Below are 26,639 nucleotides of genomic sequence, written 5' to 3'. Positions count from 1 at the left end.
GAATGTAGGAAGATCAAGTCAGGAAGACTGGCTGGATCAAAGAGGATCAGAACCAAACTTTAAAGGTGATACAATCTTGAAAGCATTGAGAGATAATTTTACAAATGATTTCAGGAGACAGAAAAGATGTCAAAAGAGAGGAAGAAATTACTGCCAGTAAAACTATTCCCTCATATAGTAAACAAGAGGACAGTAACTACCAATCTCTATAAATATTTTCCTCTTGTTTGGAAAATCTCACATTTTTAGTCACATGATTAACCGAAAGGTAAAGAATATAAGATCTCATTGTATTTATTGTTGGCTGATTACAAAAAAAAAATGGCAAAACACAACCTTAAAGACTCCCCTCCAACAAAGAGTTTCTTATGTATGTATTAAGATCATACAAGCTCTGATCTGTTAAATGCAGACATAGATTCTGCAACTGTTCAACAACCCTCTGATTATTAATGTCAAGTGAAGCATAAAACAGTATGTTTACCAATGGTGTTTGCCATTGTCATGGAGGATGTTCTAAGAAGGGTTCATGTGGAAGCTGCTGGGATGTTTTAGGATTAGGTACTCCAGATGCCCCTCTTTTAGGATAACATCTTGCTGATTGTAATGTCCAAATTTATTAGAGAGCCTCCTCAATGAGATCCATGATTATTCAAACAAGAGTATAGGAAAAAACAAAGGCATCAAAAGTTCTATTGTCCCGATTATGATATGCAGTTCACTGGCCAGTCTGTAGGTGGTCAATGAGTTGGGCTCAGAATTGAATAGTTGCAAGAGAGCAGGCTGCATTGCACTTGAAAAATTCCAGTCCTTATAATGATACCAAGCTGCTCTTTGACACAAAATCCCAGCTTTCAAAAACTAATGTTTTCATGGTGATGCTGTATGGTATGGCTGTGAATGCTGGAATACCACAATCTCCGGCAAATCAAAATTGCAGGTCAACTAAAAGGCAATGGAGAGATGCACAAATAGGCCAAAGCACATTTCCAACAATGACCTACCTGTGGGTAAGAAGTGGTATAAGGATATCATCCAGGAAATACCTAATCAAAAAAGGAAGTGGGTCAGTCAAGCAGCAAGAGAGATAAAAGATGAACACTGGGTATTGCATCTATGAGATGTGATGTATTGCACCGATGCACATGTCATTTTATGCCTGGATTCTTAACCTTTTCTGGGGTTATAGATCCCTTTGGCACTACAGTGAAGTCTAAGGATCCCATCTTAGAATAGAGTACACAAAATTATAAAGGAAACCAAATGAATTACAAAAGATCAGAAGGTATGGAAGGGTAGTATCTACATTGATTACCCAGGCGAGTTGAGGAGTGTTTTTTTAAGATAATGAAGTAATCTTAAAAAAGTAATTTTGTTGCCAACTACCTTTCATCTTATTAACTTAGAGATAAGGGGACATAAATTAATTAAAACAGTAAAATAAAAGAAATATTTATTAGACTGATGAATCCTTGCCCTCAAGGAGTTTACAGTCAATGAGAAAGATAAAACACATAATGAAATAACTATAAGACAAATTAGAAAGCACATATAAGTACAAAGATGAGGTCAAAACAAAATGTTTTGAGAGATCTGAAAAGAGAGCACTCGACATCTCATTTTATAATTAATGTATAATTATATATAATATCACATTCAAGCTTGTATCCTATTTATTTTTTCCATTTCTCATTCCATCCCCTTCATTAATGATATTATAAACACCATGAGGGCTGAGACTCTGTTTTTCATTTTCATTCTCAGCATTTGGTATTCTGCTTTGACCCAATTAAGAAGTTCCTAAATGTTTTTTAAATAAATCCTCCTCTCATACTTTTCCCACAAGAGGGAAAGAAAGCAGTTCCATTTGAAATTACAATTAATGAATAGTAATTAAATTAATGGCTAAATTAATTAAATTATGTTGACCGCTCTCCCACACTCCTTTTCTTTTCAACTGATGGATTTTTTCCTTCTTTCTTTAGTTTCTCCAACAGGAGAAATTTCTCTAACTCTCATAACTCTACCTCTCCCCTAAATCTTCCACAATCTCTAGGCCAAGTTTGGATAGATAGGTAAATAGATAGATGATAGATGGAAATATAGATAAATAGATGGAGAAATAGAAACAGAAATAGAAACAAGGATAGATTATAGAGATAGAGAGATATGGATAAGAGAAATAAATAAAAGATAGCACTAGACGATAGTGAGATAATAGCAAGAGACACAGCAATAGAGAGTTACATAGAGGTAAACGATAGGTAGATGGAAAGACAGAGCATTTATTAAGCACTTACTCTGTGCCAGGCCCCGTGATTGGGGCTTCTTTTTGTAGCAAATGAAAAGTGAGGGAGCTGGGCTCCTACATCTCTGAGATCCTTTCTAGTTCTAAAGTTGAATGATCCTATGAAGTAGATGGGGGACGGGAGATCTCAGAAATTACAGACCCTGCACCTCACCTGAATGCAAGAGAAGGCCCCCAGCGAGGTGGGGGGTGGGGAAGAGAGGGAGACCGGGTTTCTCAGAAATCATCATCGTCGCAGATGTCCAAGTACACATCGAACGCCTCCCTGTTACAGTTCCCATCCGGGGTGAAGACGTACTTGTGGAAGGTGCCGTCCACGCAGATAGCAATAACAGAGTTGACATTCTTGGAGGTGTTCCGGCCAAAAGCACAGATGCAGGCCGACTCTGCCGGAACAGTGAAGCTGGCCAGGCTCCACTGCGAGTCTACGTACTGGCCGATCATGGGGCCCACCTTGCCCACTCTCGCCAGGGCAGATCTTCGGTTGAGCCTGGTGTCCTTGAGGGCGAAGACGTGGACAGTGCCCTTGTCACTGGAGGCGCAGAGGAATGAGGAGTCGTGGCTGAAGTTGATGCAGTAGAGGGTGGCTGGGTCCGTGCCGCGTCTCAGCTCCACCAGCTTCTCCTTGGTCTGTGTATCGAAAAGGCGGATGAGGGTTCCCTTCTGAGATGCGGACGCCACAACGGTGCCCGGCTGGTTGAGGGACACGCAGGCCACCTCACTCTGGTGCGCGTTGATGGTGAAGGGCGCTGACGAAGTGCCAGGCTTGGTGCTCGCTAGGTCCACTAGCTGGAGGCTGCCGCACTTGTGGCCCGGGAACACTAGGAGCTGCTTCTCCAGGCTGGGGCAGAGGTCGCACAGGCCCTTAGGGTTGTCGCGGGTGTCGAACTCAAACAGTTTCTGCGGGTCGTTGGGGAAGGAGTAGACGTAGATGCGGTTCCGCAGGACGATGACGATCTTGTCGTGCCGCATGCGCACGGCCAGGGCGGGCTTGGTAAAGGTAAACTCGAGCACCAGCTTGTCCTGGCTGTCTCGGCCCTCTCGAGCGTCGTCCCATACTAGCACCGAGATCTCCGAGAACTTGGGGCTGCCGCCGCCACCCACGATAGCCAGCAGGTTGGAGCGGTGCAACATCTCCACCAGCGCCACACTGCCCACCTGCTCGTGGTCCAGGTGGCCCTTCTCCATCAGGGGCTCAACGTTGTAGATCCGGACGCCCGTCTCCATGGCACAACAGAAACAACTCTGGTCTTGGTTGAAACGCAGACTGGTCATCCCGCGAAGCTGAGGCTTCTGAGCCATGGCGAAGTTCCGGCAATAGGAGAGGGGGAGGAGTTAGAAGAGCAGAGTCTGGCCTTGCAGTGGAGCCGAGACTGCTCGACTGGAGCGGAGCTCAAGACTAGAACGAGAGATAGAAGCCCCGCCCCCAAGCTGTTCATTCTCGCCGCTACCTCCGGATGCTAGTTCCTACACGCTTGAAGTTCCGCCCTCTCGGAGGTTCCGCACGCAGACGCTATCGCACGAGATTTGGTCATTGGAAGACTTGAATGTGAATTTCGCCTTTGATGTTTTACATCTGCAAGCCCCCAAAATTTAGATAATGAGACACCTAAATGTGAATCCTGCCTTTGACGTTTAACACCTGCAAGTTACCCAATCTCCCCACTTCAGTTTCCTTACCTGTAAAATGAAAATAAAAAGAATAAAAGATAGTAATAAATAGGGATAAAAAGAAGGCAACTGCTATACCTTTCTCACCAGGTTGTTGTGAGGATCAAAGAAGATAATGTAGTCAAAGAGCTTTCCGAAACTTAAAGTAATTAAAAAGTCAGCTGAGGAGGATGAGGCAGTCAGGTGGAAGCGATGGATATATATCATTGAACCTAGAGTCAAGAAGACCTGAATTTAAATTCGGCCTCCGATACTTGCTAGTTGTGTGATCCTGGGCAAGCCACTTAACTTCTGTCTGCCTCAAGTTCTTCAATAAAAGCACCTCCTTCCGGATAGATATGGAGATACTAAGAGATATAGATAAGAGACAGAAACACTCTCCAAGCTCCCAAGGCTGTTATAAGGATAAAAATAGGATAATATTTGTAAAGGGCTTTCACAAGCCTTAAAAGGTTAAATGAATGCTAGATAGCTTTTTCAGTAAGCTAGCTTTTTTTAGTAAGCTAGCAGCAAGTGCTACCTATATTAACCTCTTTTTGCTAGGGAAACAAAAAATAACAATATCTGACATGTGTAGCTGCCAGGCTCTGTGTTACGTACTTTACAATTATCTTATTTGCTCCTCAATAGCAACTTTATGGGGATGGTGCTATTATCTTCCTCTTGAAGAAGAAACCGAGGTGATTTGCCCAGGGCCACACAGCTAGTAAATTTCTGAAGATGGATTTAAATTCAGTTCTATTCTGACTCCAGGTCCATTGATCCATCCACTGTTACACCTGGCTGCAGATAAAAACAGACAAAAATGAGGCAGCATGATTTGGGAATTAATTACATATATGGAGTGCAGGAGAATGGAGGATGGCTGAAGTTGTGAGCCTAGAAAGATGATTTTACACTTGACAAAAATAATTTGGAAGTTTGGAAGAGCAGTAAATTCTGGGGGAAGGGGGAGGTGAGATGATGGTTCTAGATCTTCCTCTCCCCCCCCCCAATTGTATTTTTTTTGCACATTTTTAAATGTACAATTGGAATTGCCTATATTCTACTAATTGCCTAAAAGAGTCCCACACCTTGTAATCCCAATTTGATCCAGCACTTCCCAGATTCCTTCCTTATACGTAGATATGTTTTGTCTTTGTATCACTAGCCAGGGAACATTTAGTTGGCCACCCAGAACTTAAACAAATTGATAACTTTTCAGTTACTTCATACCTCCAAGAGTAGTCTTTGCCTATTGATCCTGATCAGTTTTTCTTTATGTGTCCTCAGTTTTTTCCACTTCGCATAATTTCATAAGCCTCTTTCAAGATATCTTTGTATTCCTTTGTCAGTCTTAATTGCATCATAGTACACCTTTCACTAATATATTACAATTTAACCATTCCTCTATTTTTAGACATTTACATTGCTTCGGCTTTGGAATTTTTGTTTTTGTTTTTGCAATTCCACATTATTCCGCTGTGAGCGTGAAAATCTTTGGACCACTGGGGTTTTTTTTTTTCCCTTGTTTTTCGTAATACTTTCAGGAAACACTTTAAGGATTCTTTAAAAATAGTTTTGCTAAGTAACAGACAGTCCCACTTAATTGCGTAGGTTAGTTTTCCGTCCTACTTTCAGGACACACCTTACGGGTATCTTTAAAAACAACTTTAAGTACAAACAGTCCCACTTATTTGAATCCCGCCCCCTCCCTCATAGAGTGCCGCCTCTTCCTCTAAAGTCCCTCCCTTTCTGTAGTCGGCCTCTTCTCTCTTCTAAAGCTCAGCTCCTCCTTCTTAGAGTCCCACCCCTCTCAACCAGATCCCCTCCCCTCTACATTAAAGCCCCGCCCTTCCTTCCTATAGCCCTATTCCTCTCAACTAGATCCCGCCTCTCCAAATTTAAGTCCCGCCCCACCCGCAGCTGGCTGGAGCGTTGGGCCCTGCCCCCGCCTCCTTCCGCGCAGAGCACTCTGGGAGCGGCTTCCTTGGATTCCTCCGTTGGCAACCACACAAAGCTGGGCTGTGGTCCTCGCCTTCCCCCCTCCCTTGTCCCTGCCGTTTCCCGGGAAAGCCGCTGCTTCCTCCCTCTTTTCCCGAGGGGACTTCCGCCCCTTTCCCCGGGAGGTAGGAGGGTACATATGGGGACCCGGGAGGGGCGGCATCTATCGGTGCCAGGGATGCTCCAGGCCTCAGGAGAACGGCGGGTGTCCGTGGGGCTCCCATCCCCCAGCTGGGGAGGCAGCAGTACTGAGCAGGGCAAGAGCTCCCGCCTCGTACTAGTCGCAATCACAGCTAGTATTCCGATTGCGCTTTAAGATTTGCAAAGCACTTAACTTGTGCCCTCTCATTTGAATCTTATAAACTTGTGATGCAGAGACTGTTATCCTCATTTTACTGAGGGAGAGACTGAGGCTTAGTGGGAGGTGAGGTGAAGTGTCTACGGTCTTATGCTAAGTGCTTGAGATAGAATTTGAAATGAGGTCTTCCTGATTCAAGCTGAGTGCTGTACTCCTTAGGCCACCTAGCTTCCTCTTAGCCTGAGGAGGATGGATCTGACCCCATGCACGTAGTGCCCGTATTTCTGGGTCTGTGCAGAGTTCTTTTGTAGAGGTTTTTTTTGCCTCTCGCACACACAGTCTATCCTCTTTTGTGACTTCACTGTCTGGATTTGTAAGTTCCACAGACTCTGAAGTGTATATCACCAGAAAAACCCAATCTCTTAATCTTACTGCTCTCTAGTATAGCTTCCCTATTAAAAGCTAAGATCTAGGATAGTTCTGCCAGAATTAGCCAACATAATTCGAGTTCCAACTTAAATTGGAAACTCCAAAACACATTATATCCATTTTGGTTTTGCAGAACATTTGCAGTTCATAATTATATTAGTCTTCAATTTGTATGTGAGTTTTGTCAAATCCTGAAAAATCATCTGATGAAAGAGATGGACAGAGTGAAGTATTAAATAATGTCTGTATTAAGTATAGTCATCTCTGAGTATTTTAATAACTGGAAATGTGTGTGTTAGGGCAAGTGTTTAAATGGTTTATCCTTCCATGATGGACTCAAAAAAAAATTTGAAAAACAAAGAAAAGAAAATAGCAGACTAGGCAAAATATTTGCATAAATATCATGATAAAAGTCTGATATACAATCAATATGAAACAAAGATAAGTGATCAAGACATACAGAAAAACTGCTTTTCATAAGAATTGCAAATTATAAATGATTTGTTGAAAGCAAATTGCAAATCACTAATAAATAGTAAGAGACATGCAAATTTAAAACATCTCTGATTTCATTTAAGACTTAAAATTAAAAGAAGAAAAAAGCTGAGAACAATCAAATTTGAAAGAGCTGTGAGAACCCAGGCTTATTAATAGCAATTGGTGGAATTGTGAACTGATCCCACCATTCTGGACTTCAGTTCCAAATTATGCAAGAAAAGGACTTAAACTTAGCATGTCCTTTGAGCCAATGATGCCACTAGTGGTCATATAGCCCAAGGAAGTTAAAGATGAAACATATCTAGTATATTTCAAAATATTCAAAGTCTCATTCTTCATCATAAGAAAGAACTGAAAGCAAAGTGGTTGGCTATCCTCATTTGGTGAATGAATAAATTATAACGTTAACAGAATGGAATATTATTGTGCATTAATAAAGACAGAAATTCAGAGAAAATGAGATTTGTATGAACTTATTCAGAATGAAATGAACAGAATCACAAACTACAAACATAATTATTCAAACTGTATAAATGAAAAAATTAATAAAAGCTGAACTCTGCAAAAATGAAAGTCCTAGAAACAAATAATGAAACAAAATTTCTCAAGTCAGAAAAGTAGAGTACTACTAGGAAAAAATATTCTCTATGATGTCAGATATAGTCACTCTAGTGGGTTGTTTGTTTTTACCTGATTTGGTTTTGATTTTTGTTGTTAGTTTGTCATAAGGGAGAGTTCATATAAGAAGGAGATTGGGAAATAACTGATGTAAATCCAAAAGGTATCATTAATTTTTCTTTTATATCTGTCTAGTTTCATGAATATGTTGTGTGTGACCTGCACAGATGGAGTTAACAAATATACCAATGGATGTAAAATAATCCTAGTTCTAAAATTCCATGATTTTTTTTTCTTGTTATTTTGTATTTTCTCACTAAAGTATTTCCAATCCTAGTCCTGGGTCTCTGACACCAGTTACAACCCAACAGAAAGGCTTTCTAAGATTATTCAGGTTCTCAAATTCTATGAGTCAGTGAATTTTAATGTAAGCAAAACTCTTAAGAACAATTAGGAAGTTTTTCCTGCCAAATTTCTGCCTACTAGGAGTTTACTTTCATACTCACAGAATATAATGGAATAAATATACAGACACAAAAATATACAATCCTTAAATATTTTTTTAAAGTTTTTTTATTGATACCTTGTTTCCCTATAGGATCAGCACTCTAGATCTAAAAGGGACCACAGAAGCTGTCTAATGCTCTCTCATTTACAGATAAGGAAAACAGGTCCAGGGAAGTTAATTAATTTAGACAAGATCACTGTGATACTAAGAATCAAAAATAGGGGTCAGCTAGGTGTCACGATGGTTAGAGAGCCAAACCTGGAAACAGGAGGTCTTCTGTTCAAATTTGGCCTCAAACACTTTATCTATATGACCCTGAGCACTACATTTAACCACAATTGCTTAGCTCTTACTGCTTTTCTGCCTTGGAACTGATACATAATATCAATTCTAAGATAGATGGTTTAAGTTTTTAAAAAATTAATCAAAAGTAGGTTTTGAACCCAGTTTCTTTGACTCCAGAACTAGTGGACTTTGTCCTGTACCTCCCTATCATAATAGCAGTTATTTTCAAATACACTTCACCTGCCTCTAGCCCCTTCATCTCCAATCAGTGCTTCCTCTCCATTAGCCAAAGAAAAAGCCAATTGATACATTATCTAAATCTGTCAACATATGTAATTTTCCTAATTTATAGCCACCTCTACCCACCCCACCTCTTCAAAGAACTATAGAATTGGGAAGTGTTTTTTTGATGATGGGTAAAAATGTAGAACTACCAAGAATAATATTCATTATGAAGTATAAACAGATTAGCCAAACCATGAAAGCTTTTTGGTTTTAGAATTGTTTTGAAATCTTTGTTTATGCCTAAGAACATATTTAGCATATCAAATTCTTTATAGGTACAAATGATGCAAAATGTGCACCTGGCTCCAGAGACTGATGAAGATGATCTTTATTCTGGTTACAATGATTACAATCCAACCTATGATACTGAGGTAAAACATTTACTTCTGAAACTTTTCAGTCTGATGTTGGCATGTTGGTTCTGGTAGACATTTATTGTTTTCAGGGTTCTGTACTTTGTTTACTTAGTTCAAATGGACTAATATAGAAATCATGGCAAATTGTTTCTTCCTGGTGTGCAATTTGAAAAAGATAGACAGACAGACAAAGAGAGACAAAAAAGCAAGGGCCAGACAGGGGATACAAGATCTCTATTTATTATGACAAAGAGAAAGATTTTTATAGAATGTAGAGTGTTAAGCATTATATCATGTAAGAGGCATAGCTTCCCCACAGGATATTGTTCATGAAAAGACTTTACCCAAAACATTTCTAAGGCACTTCTACAAACCTAAGCAATTGAGGAATATTGACAATAATTGGGGGGGGGGGGTATATATAGGAAACAGGGGAAAGGGAATCTGGGTCATTTGGTCATAACATTACAAAGGCTTCTTTGGTCATCAAAATAATGAACAATCAAGGATTATTGAAGGAAGTTTTTCAGGAGATGTCTTTATCTGCGTTTCAGCCTAGACAACAGCTGTAGCTTGCCAAGAATCTCAGGCAAACTTATATGCATGTCTTTATGGCCGCTTTTTCTCAGTGGGCCTAGTTTGTCCTAGGTTTCTCCATAGCAGATCTGTCCCTCTGTAGAACTCTGTTAGTATTTCAACTTTACTTTTCTTATAGCATTTATTGAATTCTATCTCGGATTATAGTTATTATGTAGTAAACTTTTCTTATTTTTCTTTGTCCCCTTTTCCTACTTCCTTCACAGTAGGGAATACAGTGGATACAGACTCTTGCTCATAGTAGGTACTTAGTAAATGTTTGAATGATTGGTGAATTGATTAATTTTACTAACTCATTTATGACAACTTCATTTTGCTAAGGTCTATTAGGTGAGGATAATTGTACAAAGGAAAACCTCTTTCCCAACTTCCAGTTCAAACACCCCCACTCCATCTCCAGCTGCCTATTAGACATCTTGAACTGGATGTTCCATAGACTTCTTAAACTCAGCATATACAAAAGCATATCTTTCCCCTTAAATCTTTCTTTCTTCCTAACTTCCAGTGGCACCCAGGATCAAATATAAAATTGTGTTTGTTGTTCATTCATGTCTCTCTCTTCACAAAGATACTGGAGTGGTTTGCCATTTCCTTTTCCAGCTTATTTTACAGATAAGGAAACTGAGCAAAGAGGGTTAAGTGATTTGTCCAAGGGCCACTTGGCTACTAAATTTCTGAAATCAGATTTGAACCTAGGTCTTCCTAATTCCAGGCCAGGCACTGTATCCATAATGCTGCCTAGCCCTTTGTTACTCTTTACTCTTCATTACTACTTACTGTTCCTTCCTTTCTAGTCTTTTTTTCCCTTACTCCCCACCTTGTTTTTTACAACCCAATGACACTGACCTCCTAGCTTTTCCTTTCACACAATGGTCTGTTTCTCTACTCCATACATTTTCACTGTCTATCCTCATGTCTCTCCCACATCTCCACCTCTCAGATTCTTTGACTTACTTAAAGTCTCAGTTAAAATCCCACCTTCTACAAGAAGCCTTTCTTGATTCCTATTAATGTTAGTTGTGTCTCTCCTCTGTTTATTATCTATAATTTATCCTGTATATATCTTGTTTGTAATAACTTTGCATATTGTTTCACCCATTAGATTGTGAGCTTCTTGAGAATAGAAGGTTTGGGTTTTTGTTTTTTTTGGGTTTTTTTGATCCTCAGAACTTAGCACAGTACCTAGCATATGGTAGGTACACAGTCTCTTCCCTCAAGAAAGTTACAGGCTAATGGTGGGGAGATGAAAAATATTCTCAAACAATTGGTACAGTGGAGAGTGACAATTGCACAAGAGAGTATGAAAAATGCTGTAAAAATTTTAAATAGTATGATGTCACCCTTATCTGCAGTGAAGGCCTTGGAGGAAGAGCTCAATTCCAGGCATTTGGGAATGATGTGAGCTAGGACATAGAAACAGAAGAGGGTAGGATGAGAATAGGAGACAAAGAATCATTGAATTTGGCTAAAACATGGAGTAATTTAAAGAGAGTATTGAAATTCAGCTGGAAAGGTAAATTATGGAAAACCTTGAATTCTAAAACCAGAAAGTTTTATTTCATTTAGTATTCAGAAGATTTCTGAGTAGGAGAGTGATATAATAAAAGTAATATATTATTAAAAAATTATTTAAAAGGTCTTGGGGGAGTGGAGGGAGATGGTTCAGTGAATAGAGTCAGACCTAGAGAGAGTCAGATGTAGAGATAGGGGGAAAGGGAGTATTTGGTTCAAATGTGCCTCAGACACTTCCCATCTGTGTAATCCTGGACAACTAACTTAACCCAAATTGCCTAGCCCTTACCATTCTTCTGCCTTAGGATCAGTATTTAATATTGATTCTAAAACAAAAATGGTAAAGATTAAAAAAAAAAAAGAAGTTATATGAAAGGGTAGATTGAAAGAGAGAAAAAACTGAAAGTAGGCATTACTCTTAAGAGAGGCTATTAAGTTAATTTAGGTGAGGAAAAATGAAGTCAAGAAGTTATTAAGTGCTTTCTCTGTAAGAGGCACTATGTTAAGCAGTCAGATACAAAGACAAAATGAAATAGTGCCTGTCCTCAAATAGTTTATAATCTATCCAGAAATATATGCATATATACCTATACCTTAACAACACTAACCTTCTGAAATTGTAGTTGAAAGGTATTTTAATCGTCTCATATGTTAAGTTTGAAATCTCACATAGCAATGTTGAAGGATAGTATTTGCTTCCTTTTGAGTGCTATACAATTTTTTAGTAATTTTCAGGTCTAATCCTGCAAAATCTTATATATATATATTGATCTCTTGAACCCCTGAGAAATTAATAATGAACAAAATTTAATTTGGTTCAACAAATATATATTAAGTAACTACTATGTGCAAAGAATTGTTTTAGTCTGACAAACATCAAATAATGGTATAATCTTTCTACTTGTATAACTTTGGAAGGAGAGAAGAAAGTTAATTAGTTTCTTAATTTATCAGAGCCAAAAATTAATGTTTGTAGTAAACATCAAAATAATTCAGAAATTCTTAATCTGTGTGTTTTACAGTTCTATAGCTTTGGGGAATTTCTGAAAAGTGATTTCTCTCTGAAATAAACCCTTGTTTTTAAATATCAGAATTGGGAAGGACTAGCAAGTTACATTTGAAAAGCAATAAATGTGTTTTATATGAAAGAAAACAAACTTTAAAGATTGTTAAAGTAGTCAAATCCAAAGTTGTTTATAAGTACCTCTTCTGTTTAATTGGTCTGTTGATGTTTTTCTTTCCCAGCCCTAAGGAAGATTAGCAAAGCTGTCCTCTAATTAGTGTCTTGCATAGGTTTATTACTAGCACCAAGAATTTAAATAGAATAATGGGATAGGAAAATTTGGTTTTTTTAAAATTCTAACTGAGTTGTCATATCTTCACAATATTTTATACAGTCCCCAAACATCAGAACAAAGTGAATTACTAGGGGGCAGCTGGGTAGCTCAGTGGAATGAGAGTCAGGCCTAGAGATGGGAGGTCCTAGGTTCAAATTTGGCCTCAGCCACTTCTCAGCTGTGTGACCCTGGGCAAGTCACTCGACCTCCATTGCCTACCCTTACCACTCTTCTGCCTTGGAGCCAATACACAGTATTGACTCCAAGACAGAAGGTAAGGGTTTTTAAACAAACAAACAAACAAACAAACAAACAAATAAATGAATGAATGAATGAATGAACAAGCAAATAAATAAATAAATGAATGAATGAATGAATGAATGAATGCATGAATAAATAAACAGCTAAATAAATAAATAAAAAATAAATAATTAAATGAATAAATAAGTAAGCAAGTAAATAAACAAACAAACAAACAAATAAATAAATAAATAAATAAAGTGAATTACTAGAACATTAGACAACAATATTTAAAGTGTGAATAAAAGCCAAATAGAAATTCCTGGATTATCCACACCTGTACTGTCTCCATTAGTGAATATTGGAATTTTAGAAAATTGTCTTATACTTCAATTGTTTGAAATCTAAGTGTCTTAGATTCCAAAGAAAATAAGGCTACTTTCCTGATATAATTTCATAAGTCTTATTCAATAAAATTTAAAGTAACCAGCCAAAGAAAATGCCTAGATTTTTCCTATGATGGAAACACCAAACTTTTTGTGATTTTAATCTTTTTTCTTAACCATTTTCAAATAACTACATAATTTATGACATCCTTTTTGTAAAAGGGATTGACTGGAAACAGGGGTACTGGTTGCACTTTTGTAAAAAGAAAAGAAAACAGCTATTAAAATTCAAAGTGAATATTTGATCCATCTTTGACTTTATTTTATATGCAGATCTAATAGCTTTTGTACTTATACTTAAACTTGTTTGCAAATCTCAAAACCCTACATTCTATAGAATATAAGGTAATTTTCCTAAAGCAATTGAATGCATCCTCAATAAAAAGTAATTAATAGAATGTATAGAAGGAATTATCTAAAAGTTTTCTAAATGCATCAGATCAACTATTGAAAATGTGTATGCTGTTGTCTTTTTATATCCCTTGCCTAACTTTTTTTGTAAAGAAAAATAGAAAGAATGAAAAATAAATGAATAGATAGATGATAGATCAATAGTTCTTAAGATGTTGCATTTTGTAAAGCTTACTGTGTGCCAGGTTCTGTACTAGTTACTAGAGATACACATATAAGCAGAAAGTCATTCCCTGCCCCCAAGAAACGTACATTCTGGTGGGGAGAAACCACCTATAAAAGGGGGCTGAAAGAGGGAGGAGCCAGGAATTTACCTGGTTAGAGACAAAGTGGAAAGGTGATCCGTCCAGGACTTGCCTTAAGGACTGGGCTGGGTTTGAAAAAAAGAAGACTGGCTAGGTACTTTCTCTTCTAGGGAAGAGAGGTTCTTAAGAGGAAGAAGAGGCCACGGGGCTGAAGATGTTATCTGCTTGAGGAGAAGGCCTTCTAAGCAGAGCTGAAGAGGTGATCTGGAGCATTATGGACTGCATCTAGATACAGGGGGACCCAGAACCCTTTGTCCAATTTTAAGCTTTAAAAGCTACTTAAACTAGACTAAGACTTTAAGTCTTGCTCAGAATCACACAGCTAAGAAGAGTATAAAGTCAAATTAGAATCTTAAAATCTCTAGGTCTGGCTCTCAATCCACTGAGCCCTCTAGCTGCCCCCTTAGGAAATTTTCCTGAGAGGATTAGCACAAACCAAAGCTATAAAAATGAAAGTAAGAGGACCTGCATAATAGGATTAAAGATGTTTGTATGTGATATTAATAGGAAACAATATGGAAATTTGGAAATAAAGGGTTTATATTGGCAATTAAATTTATATTTTCAAGTTCTAATTCATATTAAATACTAAACATAAACATTTTAATTTTAGGAATTGGAAAATGATACAGCTTTTCAGCAGGCTGTGAGAACTAGTCATGGCAGAAGACCTCCAGTAAGTAAATTTTGTTATGCAGGAAATTGAAGGATTTGTTTACATGCTTACAAATACAGACACTTTTTACAAAACAGACATAGATTATTCTGAACCACTAATTGTTTGAAGTATGCTTATTTTTCTAATTTTGTTAATAGGATGGTTATTAATAGAAAATAATACAAGGGTTTAATTTCTTCAAGTTTTAGGAGGTCATGTACTAAAGCATCATTCCATTATACTAAATGATCCAAATAGTGTAGAAGAGTTCATGCATTTTCATCAGAATGTCACTCACAACATTCCTCATTAATAGTTAACAGCAAATCTTCATAAATCAGAACTAGTAGCAGTTGATAGAGGAACAAGTTTATCACAGGATGTCATAGGTTCCCCTTTTCAAGAAGTTATCCAATGTAGACTGATTACATAGGGCTATTGTAAAGGCACATTCCTGGATAGGACCCTTCCATCTCTGAGATTTTGTGATTCTCTGAGTCCCAAAATAAGGCAGTGGTCAGCCTCTATTCTTATTTTATGATAGTGCCTGAGCACCTGGGAAGCATAATTTTAAAGAAATTAAGCCATGTATAAACTCTAATACATAATATAAAAAAGTCTTTATTTATGACCCTCTCTTTTCCATTTCCTTGACAGTTCTGTTTTCCTAGCTTATAAAAACACATTTAATTCTGTAAATTATTTTTTTCTTTTTTCCTCAAGATAACTGCCAAAATACCCAACACAGCAGCAACTCGACCGATAGCCACTGGATATGGGGTCAGTTTTATTTCAACGAAGCTATTAAGTGGATTTCCTCCTCTTTGAATCCTTAAAGCATAGGCTTTACCAACGTGGGTTATTTTTCTGTCTTTAAAAGCAGAGTTACCCATCATGAACATTCAAAAGAAATTTTCCAAAGGAGAGTTTAATCCCTCTACCAGTTCTCTATTTTATGTGTCCTTCTGCTAAATTTGGCAGTGTGTCAAAACATTAAGTATAGTCAGTTCCTTTATTGAATGTATGTTTATTATTAGTTTTCTTTTATTTCCTATGATCATAGTTTACTCCCTTGATATTTCTATACTATTATAGCCAAACCAAGTATAGATATCATTCTCTTATTTCATATAGATGTTTGATTTTTGCCTTGTGAATGAATGTTAAGACATTAGTACCTAAGAAGTACTAAACATAAAAACAAAATATAGAGAAAATATCCCAGAACCACATATTTGGGTCTTGTGTATGTGCAAGATCATTAGAAGTGCTGCCCAAATGACCAGAAAACAGATACACATCATGCACTATGTACCTTTGGAACATGACCCAAACTATCAATTTTTTGTGTGTTCTTATCCCACATGTAATGTAGAATAGATAAAATTGTCCAAGAAAAAATGATAGATTGCTCTAAAGGCACTGTCAGTCCCTTTGGAGGCTTAAAAAGAACCGTAGGCACAGTAGAGAATAATAAGAATACCTGATATTTATAGTACTTTAAAATTTGAAAAGCTTCTTTTTAATAAAATTTTAAACTCTTTTCTTCTGTCTTAGTATCAGTTTTAAGACCAAATAGTGGCAAGGGCTAGGTAATTGGAGTTAAATGACTTGCCCAGGGTTACATTGCTAGAAAGTGTCTGAGGCCAGATTTGAATCTAAAACCTCCTGTCTTTAGGGCTGGCTTTCTATCCACTATGCTACCTAACTACCCCTAGTTTGCTAAGCTTTTTCCCTACTTTTATCTCATTTCATCCTCATGACAATACTGTAATGTGGGCACTAACAGCATTATTATCTCAGCTTTATGGGTGAGGAAAAGCAGGTTCAGGAAATTTATTTGCTCAAGAAGATCACTGACTCCTACATTAGCCCTTTCTTTTGGTAAATGAGTGACCATTAAATATAACTATAGATATTGCAATATTTGGTATGTTATCATAAGACAAATTAAGTAGGTACCACTCAGAGGATCCTGGAGCTGGCTCAGGTTTTGATGCTTTTCTTCTGTACACATGGAATAACAGATCATTGATATCATGCTATTTAAAGTTTTATTATGAGTCTCATCATGTGGGTAGAACAAATATCATCATCCCTTTTTTAGGGGAAGAGGAAATAAATTAGAATTGTGTTAAGATGCGTAACTAACCAGCATCAGAGCCAGAAGTTGAACCCACTTCTGACTACAAGCGCATTATAGTTTCCATTGTACCACATAGTTTGTACTAGTTGAGAATGATGTGAAATCAGCCTTAGCCAGAAGGATGAGGAGAGTAGGCTTTAATACTTTTTTTTAATTATCATTAAAACACTCACAACTGTTAGTAGACAAGGTATTAATGATAAATGTTTTCAGAATCATTTAGACTAACTGAATTTTTCTGTTTGCTAGTCAAAAACATCACTGACTTCATCATTGGGAAGGCCAATGACAGGGGCCATTCAGGTAACATGGGACTTATTTATTCTGTGACTTTCTTTTAAGGTACCTACAATAATGCCAATAAAGTTTTCTTTTAAAAACAATTTTAAAGTATTAATTTTTGAACATAAGTAACATTTTGTTAATAATTTTAAATTATCAATTTTTGAACAAAATGTTACCTGTATGGTAAACTTAATTCTCTAATCTGAGGGTATAGATTTGGCTGGTATACATTTGTGGAGGGAGGGAATGGCTTCCTTTGATTTACATGAGGAAGATACTTTCCCTTATATTTTCTTTCAAGTTTCTAGATAACAGTTTAACACAATGTTTGTAAATAAAGCTCCATTTGAGGGTTGGGCACAGAACCAGCAATATGTTGGCATGTTATTCTCTAGGACATACTGTTCCTTTGCTGCCTTTTTCAAATTTTCTGTTGGAATTTCACAGCCTTGAATAAACACTAGCTGCCAAGTAATAGGTAAGGAAATTTTCTAGTTAAATAGCGAGTAAGTCATTTTTGTCCATCAGAACTTGAAAGCAAGGGCAGGTTTCTTCTCTTCTTGGCTGCATAGGTGGCTAGTAAAACACAAGAAGGGAAGAATTAGACTGACAGTTACTAAAATTCAAATAGTCAACATTTGATCCATCCTAAAAAATTCATTCTATATACAAAGCTTTGTATAGTTTAACAAAAAATCAGTGTTTTGTTTATAAAATCTTATAATGGTTTTTATTAATTTAAGGATGGCGTTGCTCGCCCTATGACAGCAGTAAGAGCAGCTGGTTTCACGAAAGCAGCTTTAAGAGGTTTGTTCATCTCTCCTCATCAATTTTCTCTATTTTTTATATTGTTTGTATGTATATATTCTTCATGGTGTGTATATATATACATACATATGCATACATACATATATAGAGATGTATACACACAAATATAAACATATACTCAAATAAATCTGTCACCTCTTGTTGTAGGTATACTCTCCAGCGATATAGATTACAACCCCTCAGTGCCTACCCATCCTGTGATGCTTTTGTTCATGTCCTCCCATAAGTTGACCTTAGTGGTCTACCTAATGTGATGGGATCTTTCCTTGCTTTTTCATGATATTACAACGTTACCAGTAGAGAAATTAGACTGTCGCTCTTTTCTGTGACCTGCCCATCTTTTTGCTCATGTTCTTGAAGACATCTTTTATACTTCTTTGTAATTCCTTTTTTTATATTTCTAATGGACTACTTCTGCCCACCACAGGCCTCTCAAGTGCACTTTGAGTGAGGCCCATGATCTGTTTTTTGAAGACTGTAGGATTCCATTACTCATAGACATATGATAACTTGCTTTTTAAAAACTGAGTAGGATTTGCTTCTAAATTTGTGTTCTGTGTCTTTGTGAAGCAATTCTTTAAGGGCCTGTTTGATTTTACCTATGATTATTCAGTTTAGATTGTCTGTTTATTTTGTTAGTTTTGGCATTTTATTCTTTTGAAGATAAATATCCAGTTCTTTTAGAATATCAAATTTATTGGCATGGAATTGTGCATCATTAATTTTTTTTAAACCCTTACCTTCCATCTTAGAATCAATACTGTGTATTTTTCCAAGGCAGAAGAGTGATAAGGCATAGGTGAGTGGAGGGGAGGATTAAATGTCCTGCCAAGAGTTACATAGCTAGGAAGTGTCTGAGGCCAGATTTGAACCCAGGATTTTTCATGTCTAGGCCTGGCTCTCACTGAGCCACCTGCCTGGCCATCATCATAATTTTTGACAATTTTTTTTGCCCTCATGATTGTCCACTTTTTTTTCTTCTAATTTTGGTGATTTGAGTTTATTCTCTTTTTTAAAAATTAAACTCGTTGATTGTTAATCATTTTTCTTGGTATTTGAAAAAAATAATTCACTATAATATCTTTATATCTTAACTTTTTTTTTGCCCATAAAACAAGCTATTTTAAGGACTCTTTTTATCAGTATATTAAAAATTTATAAACATGATATAATTCAGAATGTTTATTATTTATAATTTTTATATCCATATAGCAAATAGAAAAACTCAGTATTTTATCCAATGATGTTATTCTATAGATCCAACCCCTAGTTTATTGTCTGATCCAACTATTAACTGCAAATGTAACATTTTCTAATTTCATCTCAGGTTCTGCTTTTGACCCTCTTGGTCAGTCCAGAGGCCCAGCTCCTCCATTAGAAGCCAAAAATGAAGACAGGTATGTAGTTTACTATTTGAAGTCCAGATAGCTGAAATCATACTCTAAATATAATAAGAAATGATGGTTTTAAAAATACTTCTCCACTGTACACAGTAACACTGTACACAGTAACAGCAGCATTATGGAATGGCCAACTATGAAAGACTTAGCTACTCTCAGCAATACAATGATCTAGGACAATTTTAAAGGGTTGATGACAAAGAATCCAATCCACTTCCAGAGAAAGAACTGTTGGAGTCAATGCAGAATAAAACATTCTATTTTTCACTTTAGTTTATTTGGGTTTTTATTTTGGGGTTTTGGTTTTATATGATTATTCTCTTAGAAAAATGAACAATATAGGAACATGTTTTGTGTGACAATACATGTATAACCCAGACTGAATTGCCTGCCAGCTCCAGGAAGGAGAGAGGGAAGGGAGGGAGCAAGACACTATAATAGAACACTTAAGTGGAAATTTGTTCTTCCATGTAATTGGTAAAATAAAAATATTTTCGTGATAGAGGGGAAAAACTTAAAACATCTCTCAAAAATGTGTAAAAATATAACCTACACATTTCAATTTGTCAAACTAACACTAAAATATCTACTTTCTTGTAATATTAAATAAATTTTATGCTAATACATAGAGAAAGCCAAAAATCTATTAAAAAAATTCTTGAATTTGATACTGATGCAAGGTTTGGTTATCAATAATCTCTATATCCAACAGATCAGATTTAAAAAAAAATTTCTTTACTTAAAGCCCTGATTTTGTATTGCACTATAAAGAGAGTGTATCTTTCCCTTTTTTTGATAGATAACTTTAAGATACTTCTATACAAATGGAGATGCTATCAAGTTTTTCATATAGTAGCATATTGTTTCTTCTGGGTATTAGGACATTTTTCTAGTTATTATATCTTCATTTAAATGTTACATATTTCTGACCACTTGTAAGATAAACTAGTTGTTTAAAAGGTCTCTAAAATATTCTTGTACATTTAAAAAACTTCAGCCTTCCTACAAGTAGCATGCAAAAATGGATTTATTAAAGTCTTCAGGACAGTAGGAATAGTTTACAATGATAAACTTAAAAATAATCATTATCCATCATGGTATATTAAATTCATCCTAACTGTAAATTCATCCAAGAAGATGGTTTTACTTATAAACTACACTTTTAACATCCTGCTTTAAAAAGAAAATAGGCCTTTTGGCAACAGGGGAAGTGAGGTAGCCAAATGGTTCATCTACCAGTCCATTCATCTGGGAAAACTTCATTTAGGAATTGTTATACATAGAGTGATGCATAGTAATCCATCTTGCTTAAAGAAGATGATATTGGAAATATTTAATTTTGTTATTTTGTTATTTACTTTGAAATGGCACAGTTATTACAGTTGTCTTATTAATTCTGGCCTTTTCAGATTATAATTTGTTTTACCCCTGAAACCTTTCTTTAAATTCTTCTACTCAGAAATTCAATTTCAGGGAGGTAGCTGAAATTGTTCAGTGGGTTGAGAGCCAAGCCTAGAGATGGGAAGTCCTAGGTTCAAATCTGCCCTCAGACACTTTCTACCAGTGTGACCCCATTGCCAAGCCCTTACCACTCTTCTGCCTTGGAACCAATACATAGTATTGATTCTAAGGTGGAAGGTAAAGGTTTAAGAAAAATAGACATTTAATTTCATATGCAGCTTCTCTTCGGTGATGAGTATTGAATTCTTTTCTAACACATGATGTAGTCTTTAATTTTGTTCATCAAAGGCTATAACCTTTTTTGTCTACAGAAGCCATTTTTTCAATTTGTCATAAGATCTGAAATAAAAAAGGAATTGTGTAAAATCATGTAATAATACTAAATTTTCTTAAGTTTTCAATCTACCAAATATTGATATTTTGAGCAATGTACTGCTTTAAATAATAGCTTGTAAAATTTCATTTCAGTCCAGAAGAAAAGATTAGACAACTAGAAAAAAAAGTAAATGAATTGGTAGAAGAAAGCTGTATCGCCAATAGTTGTGGAGACTTAAAATTGGTAAGTTTGTAGACTCATCTGAGTTAAGATTATGTAATTTATGAGTACATAGACAGAATACTGCTTCTTTACTTTAAAATGAAAATTTTTACTTTCCACTGGTTTGTCAATCTTCCTCTTAGGCTATGATTTTAAGACTAATTTGGCCATTTTATCAGCACATTCAAAAAATTTTTACTTCAGTATTTAACTGTATTTAATGCTATAGGTAAGCTAGAGCCTTGGATACTTGCTTTCTAAAGCCTAAAAAAGAACTGCTGCCTTTTAAAAAAATTTTGGTTGGCCTGTTTTTATTGCCTAGTCACCCACAGCTCTGCCATCTCATTTCTACCTCAGGGCATCTTTAAAACATTTTTAGATTTTTTTAGTAAATGGAATTGTTGATTTATAAAACTAGGAGTAGTCTCCATGGATTCTTTCTGCTTTCATTTCCACTACTTTTGGCTTTTATAGTAGCCTTCATTTTATGAGCTACAGGAGCAGTTGTTAAAGTTTGTAATAGCTGTGGTCTTTCATTTTCAGTTTTTAGAAAATAATTAAACAATTATAATTTAATCACTTTCCTACAGAAACAACTTGTGACCATGATAGCAAATTTAGTTACTTGTTTACTATTAAAATTAGAAGCATTGATTGGATGATATGAAAAAGCTTTGGATTGAAAATTGGTATTGCTACTTTCTGGTCATGTGAACCTAGACCAATCATTTTTCTTAAATTGTTTCCTTATTTGTAAAATGAAAGACTTAGAACAGTTGACATCAGAGTTCTCCCTTACTTCTGGAATTTTACGATTCTCTGAAATTCATTTCCTTCTATCCATTGCTAGTTTTTTGAAATCAGTGTAAGTCTTTCATTTGGCAGCCTTTCAAATTTAAAAATGATGATCATGTCCTTCCCTTGCCATCCCCACCCCCATTTTCCCCAAATCATCCATAATTTCTTTAGCTTTTCCTTATATGAGATAGTTTTAGTCTTTCCATGATACTAGATGCCTTTTTCCCAGATGATACTAGATGCCTTTTTCCCAGATAGGCTACAATTTGTTACCCTTGATTTTAAAATGTAGTGTCCAAAATTAAACAGTTTCTAAGTTTGATCTGACTGGCATTGAATGCAATGAGACTATCACTTCCCTTGTTCTGAGTGCTTGTATTCATTTTGAGCCTTCAATCACCTAGAAACCCCAAATCTTTCTCATATCAATTTAGGGCTATCTATTTCCTTCCCCTCATCCTATGTTTATACAATTGATTTTTCAAACCAAGTATAGAAAATTACATTTTTAAATAGTAAACTTCATTTTGTTTAGTTTAGCCCATAAATCTAGTTTGTTATAATCTTTTTGGATGCCGATTCATTAATCCAACATACAAACTACCCTTTACAATTTCATGTCATCCTGAAGTTTGACAAGCATGCTATCAGTATAATCAGATTATCAGTAAAATATTGTACCAGAACAAGACTTCTCTCATATGTCAGTCCTATTCATCCACCAATTCACCATCTAATTTTCTTTTTTTGCTTTTTGCTATAAAAATATTTCCAAATTGAGTTATTTATGTTAAGCTCTATATCTCATATTATTATATTTTATGTATATTATACACATGTTATAGATAATGTACATATACATAAATATATAGTATACATACATATATACACACCTACACATATACATTATATACATGCACATATGTATATATTATTATATATGCACATTATACATTTTTATATAATGTACATTTTTCTCTTTAAAATTGATGACTTGGGGGATGGCTATGTGACTCGGGAGATTGAAAGTCAGGCCTAGAGACAGGTGGTCCTAGGTTCAGATCTGGCCTCAGACACTTCCTTGCTGTGTAACTCTGGGCAAATCACTCAACTCCCACTGCCTAGCTCTTACCACTTTTCTGCCTGGTTCTAAGGCAGGTAAGGGTTTGAAAAAATATTGATGACTTGAAATACAAACTGTGAGTTTTTCTATCTTTAGGGAAAATGTAAATATTTTATAAGCTCTTATATGAATCATGTTGTAACAAAATATAAGTTGCTAAAAGTTCAAATCCAGTTAAAAATCATAAATATGATTCAAGGCCCTAGAAAAAGCAAAAGATGCAGGAAGAAAGGAGAGAGTATTGGTGAGACAACGTGAACAAGTGACAACTCCTGAAAACATCAATTTGGACTTAACTTACTCAGTAAGTGCTGAAATATTTGTGAAGTCAAATTATTATCTGTATTGTTTGTGGATTTGTTCATCATTTCTGTGAAAATATGATGTTCAGTGAAACAATGTTATACAAGAAAGCTAACTCAGTCAGGGCTGTCTAATTTAGGTCTAGGCCTGACAATAATGGGGGTTTGAAACATTATTGCAAGGTTCACTCAATGTATTAACAACATTATTGCAAAATAACAATCAAGATGATATCATGTGAGGTAGGCCTGTGTTTGGTAAGCGTTTCAAACTAGGCAAATAAGATAAGCTATGTAGGGATTGAAAAAAAAAAAACTGGAATTGCCTGATGACCAGCACAATGTGCTTCTTGCTCTAAGCAGATTTTTCCAAAGATTTATCATAAATAATTTGAGTAAGTGAAAGTTTCATTTCAAAGAGATGGCTAAAATATCATTTATATGCTTGTTATTTTTTAGTGTGTCTTCTGTTCAATTTAACAAATACTTAAGTGCCTATATACAAGGCATTGGGCTCACTATTAGGAACACAGAGACAAAAACAAACCTTTGTCTCTGGAGGGTGGGAGTGGGAATTGTAATGTGTTTTCAGATTAAGACAAGATAATTAAAGAAGACAGAACATTATAAATTAAGAGAAATCAGACTTCACAGAAGAGGTGGTTCTGAGTTGAACCTTGAAGAAAGTTAGAGGTTCTAAGAGATAGAAGTGAAGAGAAAGCAGATTTGAGGCAGTGCATTCCTAGTACAGGGAATATCCTGTGCAAATAAAAAATGAAGTGGGATGCCAAGAGTAGGGAATAGGTAATCAGTTTGGCTGGAATATACAATTGATGAATAAGAAGAATATAGAATGTCTGGAAATGTAAATGAGAATCAGATTGTGGAGGTCTTTGGACACCAGACTGAGGAGTTTATATTTTATCCAAGAGGCAGTAGGAATGACCAAGTTTTTTTTAAAACAAGGGAATCACATTGTTTTAGGGATATTGATTTGACAGGTTTATAGAGAAATTCCTCTATTGGAGGGGGGGGAAGGTTAGAAGTATAGAGACCAATAAGGAGACCATCGTAATAGTACAGGTAATGAAGATCTGAGCTAAGAGGTTGAGTGCAGAGTGGACAGATATAAAAGATGTTATAATGGCAGGGTTGCTGAGACTTGACAAACTGATTGAGGAACTAGAGAAAAATAAAAATTAGAGATGTATCCAAAGCTAACAACCTGGGCAACTGGAAAGTGGCAGTACTCTCAAAAGAAATGGGAAAATTTGGAGGAGGGATGGAGTTTTGGGGAAAAGATGAATTTTGTCTTGAATGAGCTTTTGTGACATCCTAGTAGAAATATACAGAAAGTGTTTGATAGTATGAGAAGGGAATCCATATGGCTATAGCAAGAGTAGGGAAGCAGAGGGAGAGTCAGAAACATAAAAGATTATGATAAGAGAGAAATTTTAGATTTAGATCATGGAGATATCATAGTTATGAGTGATGGTGAAACTTAAGATGTGAATATCCCTATGTATGTCTGAGGTGGACTTGAAGATAGAGGTTGAAGTTAGGACTTTGTGGAGTAGAAGACTGTTGAAATTGGAGGTCAGTATATTTGTGGGGACATCAACATCTATACCGAAATCTCTGTGTTAGGAGGGCAAGAGTGGGAGTTGAGAGGAAGACTCTGAGAAAGGTATTGAACTCCTTGAGAAAGGAAAGAAAGTCACCTAGGAAATTAGAATAAGAACATAACTGAGAGCTGGTCCAGGGGAAATGGATGAGCAGAGTGTATATCTTAGAGGAAAAGAGGTTGCTAAACGATGATGATAAGAGATGATCTGGAAGTGGCAGTGAGGAACAAAGAATAAGAATTCTCATTCTATAGTGTATTTAGGGAACGTGAGAAAAGAAATAATCAGTACTGGAAGGGATAGTTCCCTAACTAGATTTAACTTGCCCTTATAACCTCATTCCAAAATGGTGGGAGACAAGGGATATGAAGAAAATATCCTACATGTGGAGAAAACATTCAGCTCTTATTTCCTGGGCCCTCAGAAGCATTGAAACTTGTGGCTGGAAATTTTTGATGGTCCTGTTAAGAATCTGATTGATGCAAGCAGCCCTTTGGTACCTCTGGCTCTTTGAGGCTGGGGTCTTTCATGGATATGAGTTTCCTTTTTCTTTTCTTTTATTAAATATTTTATTTTTTTAGAAAAAAATTTCCATGATTACATGATTCATGTTTTTACTTTCCCCTTCACCCCCCTCCACCATCACCCCCATAGCCAATGCGCATTTCCACTGGTTTTAACATGTGTCAGATATGAGTTTCTTTTAATGCAGGACTTCTATGACCTCTGACTCCCTGAGACTTAGGATCACTTGGTTCTGAAACCTTTGCAATGGCTTATGACAACTGTGGTAATTGGATAACCTGAACTCATGCTTGAAGCCAGCTTTATAGCCTACTCATATGGCCCAAGATGAAACATATTTGAAGGACATCCCATACATGGAGTAAATTCTAAGATTCCAATCTTTTAGTCTCTGGAAGCAGAGGCCTTTGGGTGCCTTTGATTCACTGAAGCATGGAAATCTCTGATGGTTATGAAATTCCTGTCACTGAGGCAACTTTAGAGTATATCTTGAGTAGATTTAATTGACTCTTTTTGACCTCTCAAAACAAAATTCAGGGTTATTTAATGACAGATCAGTGATGGGCAAACTACGGCCTGCAGGCCAGATGTGGCCTCCTGAAATGTTCTATCAGGCCACATGACATTATTCCTAATCTAATGAATACAATAAATAGGATACAATACAATGAAACTTCAAAACAGACTGACAGATGAGCATTTCCTTTCCTTTAGCCCCCTCTTTAAAAAGTTTGCCCATCACTGACTTAGATAATTGACAAAATTCTTCCTTGAAAGTCTTGAAAAGACATGTGCCTAGACTGTTCCTAATTTGCCCTTTGGAATGGTTTACCAAGCAAGACTTGACTTAATACTTCGCTTAT

The 26,639-nt window shown here is 36.2% G+C and overlaps 2 protein-coding genes across 3 annotated transcripts in view; one reads left to right on the top strand and one right to left on the bottom strand.

Annotated features, from left to right (window-relative positions):
- Positions 1–278: 278 nt before the first annotated feature.
- WDR45 (WD repeat domain 45) lies at positions 279–3,657 on the bottom strand. 2 transcript variants are annotated; one of them, XM_044666138.1, is made up of 2 exons: positions 2,463–3,657; positions 279–1,046 (listed from the first exon to the last, which is right to left on the bottom strand). In XM_044666138.1, exon 1 carries the CDS (start codon positions 3,608–3,610, stop codon positions 2,525–2,527), a length of 1,086 nt encoding a protein of 361 aa, XP_044522073.1. In that variant the 5' UTR covers positions 3,611–3,657; the 3' UTR covers positions 279–1,046; positions 2,463–2,524. The 2 variants fall into 2 exon arrangements, with proteins under 2 accessions (XP_044522073.1, XP_044522074.1); XM_044666139.1 differs by having other exon boundaries at positions 279–945.
- Positions 3,658–6,020: 2,363 nt separating this feature from the next.
- Positions 6,021–26,639, top strand: part of IFT88 (intraflagellar transport 88) — a 110,080-nt gene continuing 89,461 nt past the window's right edge. The window contains exons 1-9 of the mRNA XM_044668306.1: positions 6,021–6,087; positions 9,159–9,254; positions 14,701–14,763; positions 15,469–15,525; positions 17,141–17,194; positions 17,920–17,983; positions 19,332–19,401; positions 21,334–21,424; positions 23,524–23,628. Coding sequence (XP_044524241.1) covers positions 9,165–9,254; positions 14,701–14,763; positions 15,469–15,525; positions 17,141–17,194; positions 17,920–17,983; positions 19,332–19,401; positions 21,334–21,424; positions 23,524–23,628 — 594 coding nt within the window. The 5' untranslated portion in view covers positions 6,021–6,087; positions 9,159–9,164. The remainder of the gene's footprint in view (positions 6,088–9,158; positions 9,255–14,700; positions 14,764–15,468; positions 15,526–17,140; positions 17,195–17,919; positions 17,984–19,331; positions 19,402–21,333; positions 21,425–23,523; positions 23,629–26,639) is intronic.

This window comes from Gracilinanus agilis, chromosome 3 (assembly GCF_016433145.1).
Source record: "Gracilinanus agilis isolate LMUSP501 chromosome 3, AgileGrace, whole genome shotgun sequence".
In the NCBI taxonomy this organism is placed as follows: Eukaryota; Metazoa; Chordata; class Mammalia; order Didelphimorphia; family Didelphidae; genus Gracilinanus; species Gracilinanus agilis.
This window is presented reverse-complemented; position numbering and strand designations above follow the sequence as displayed.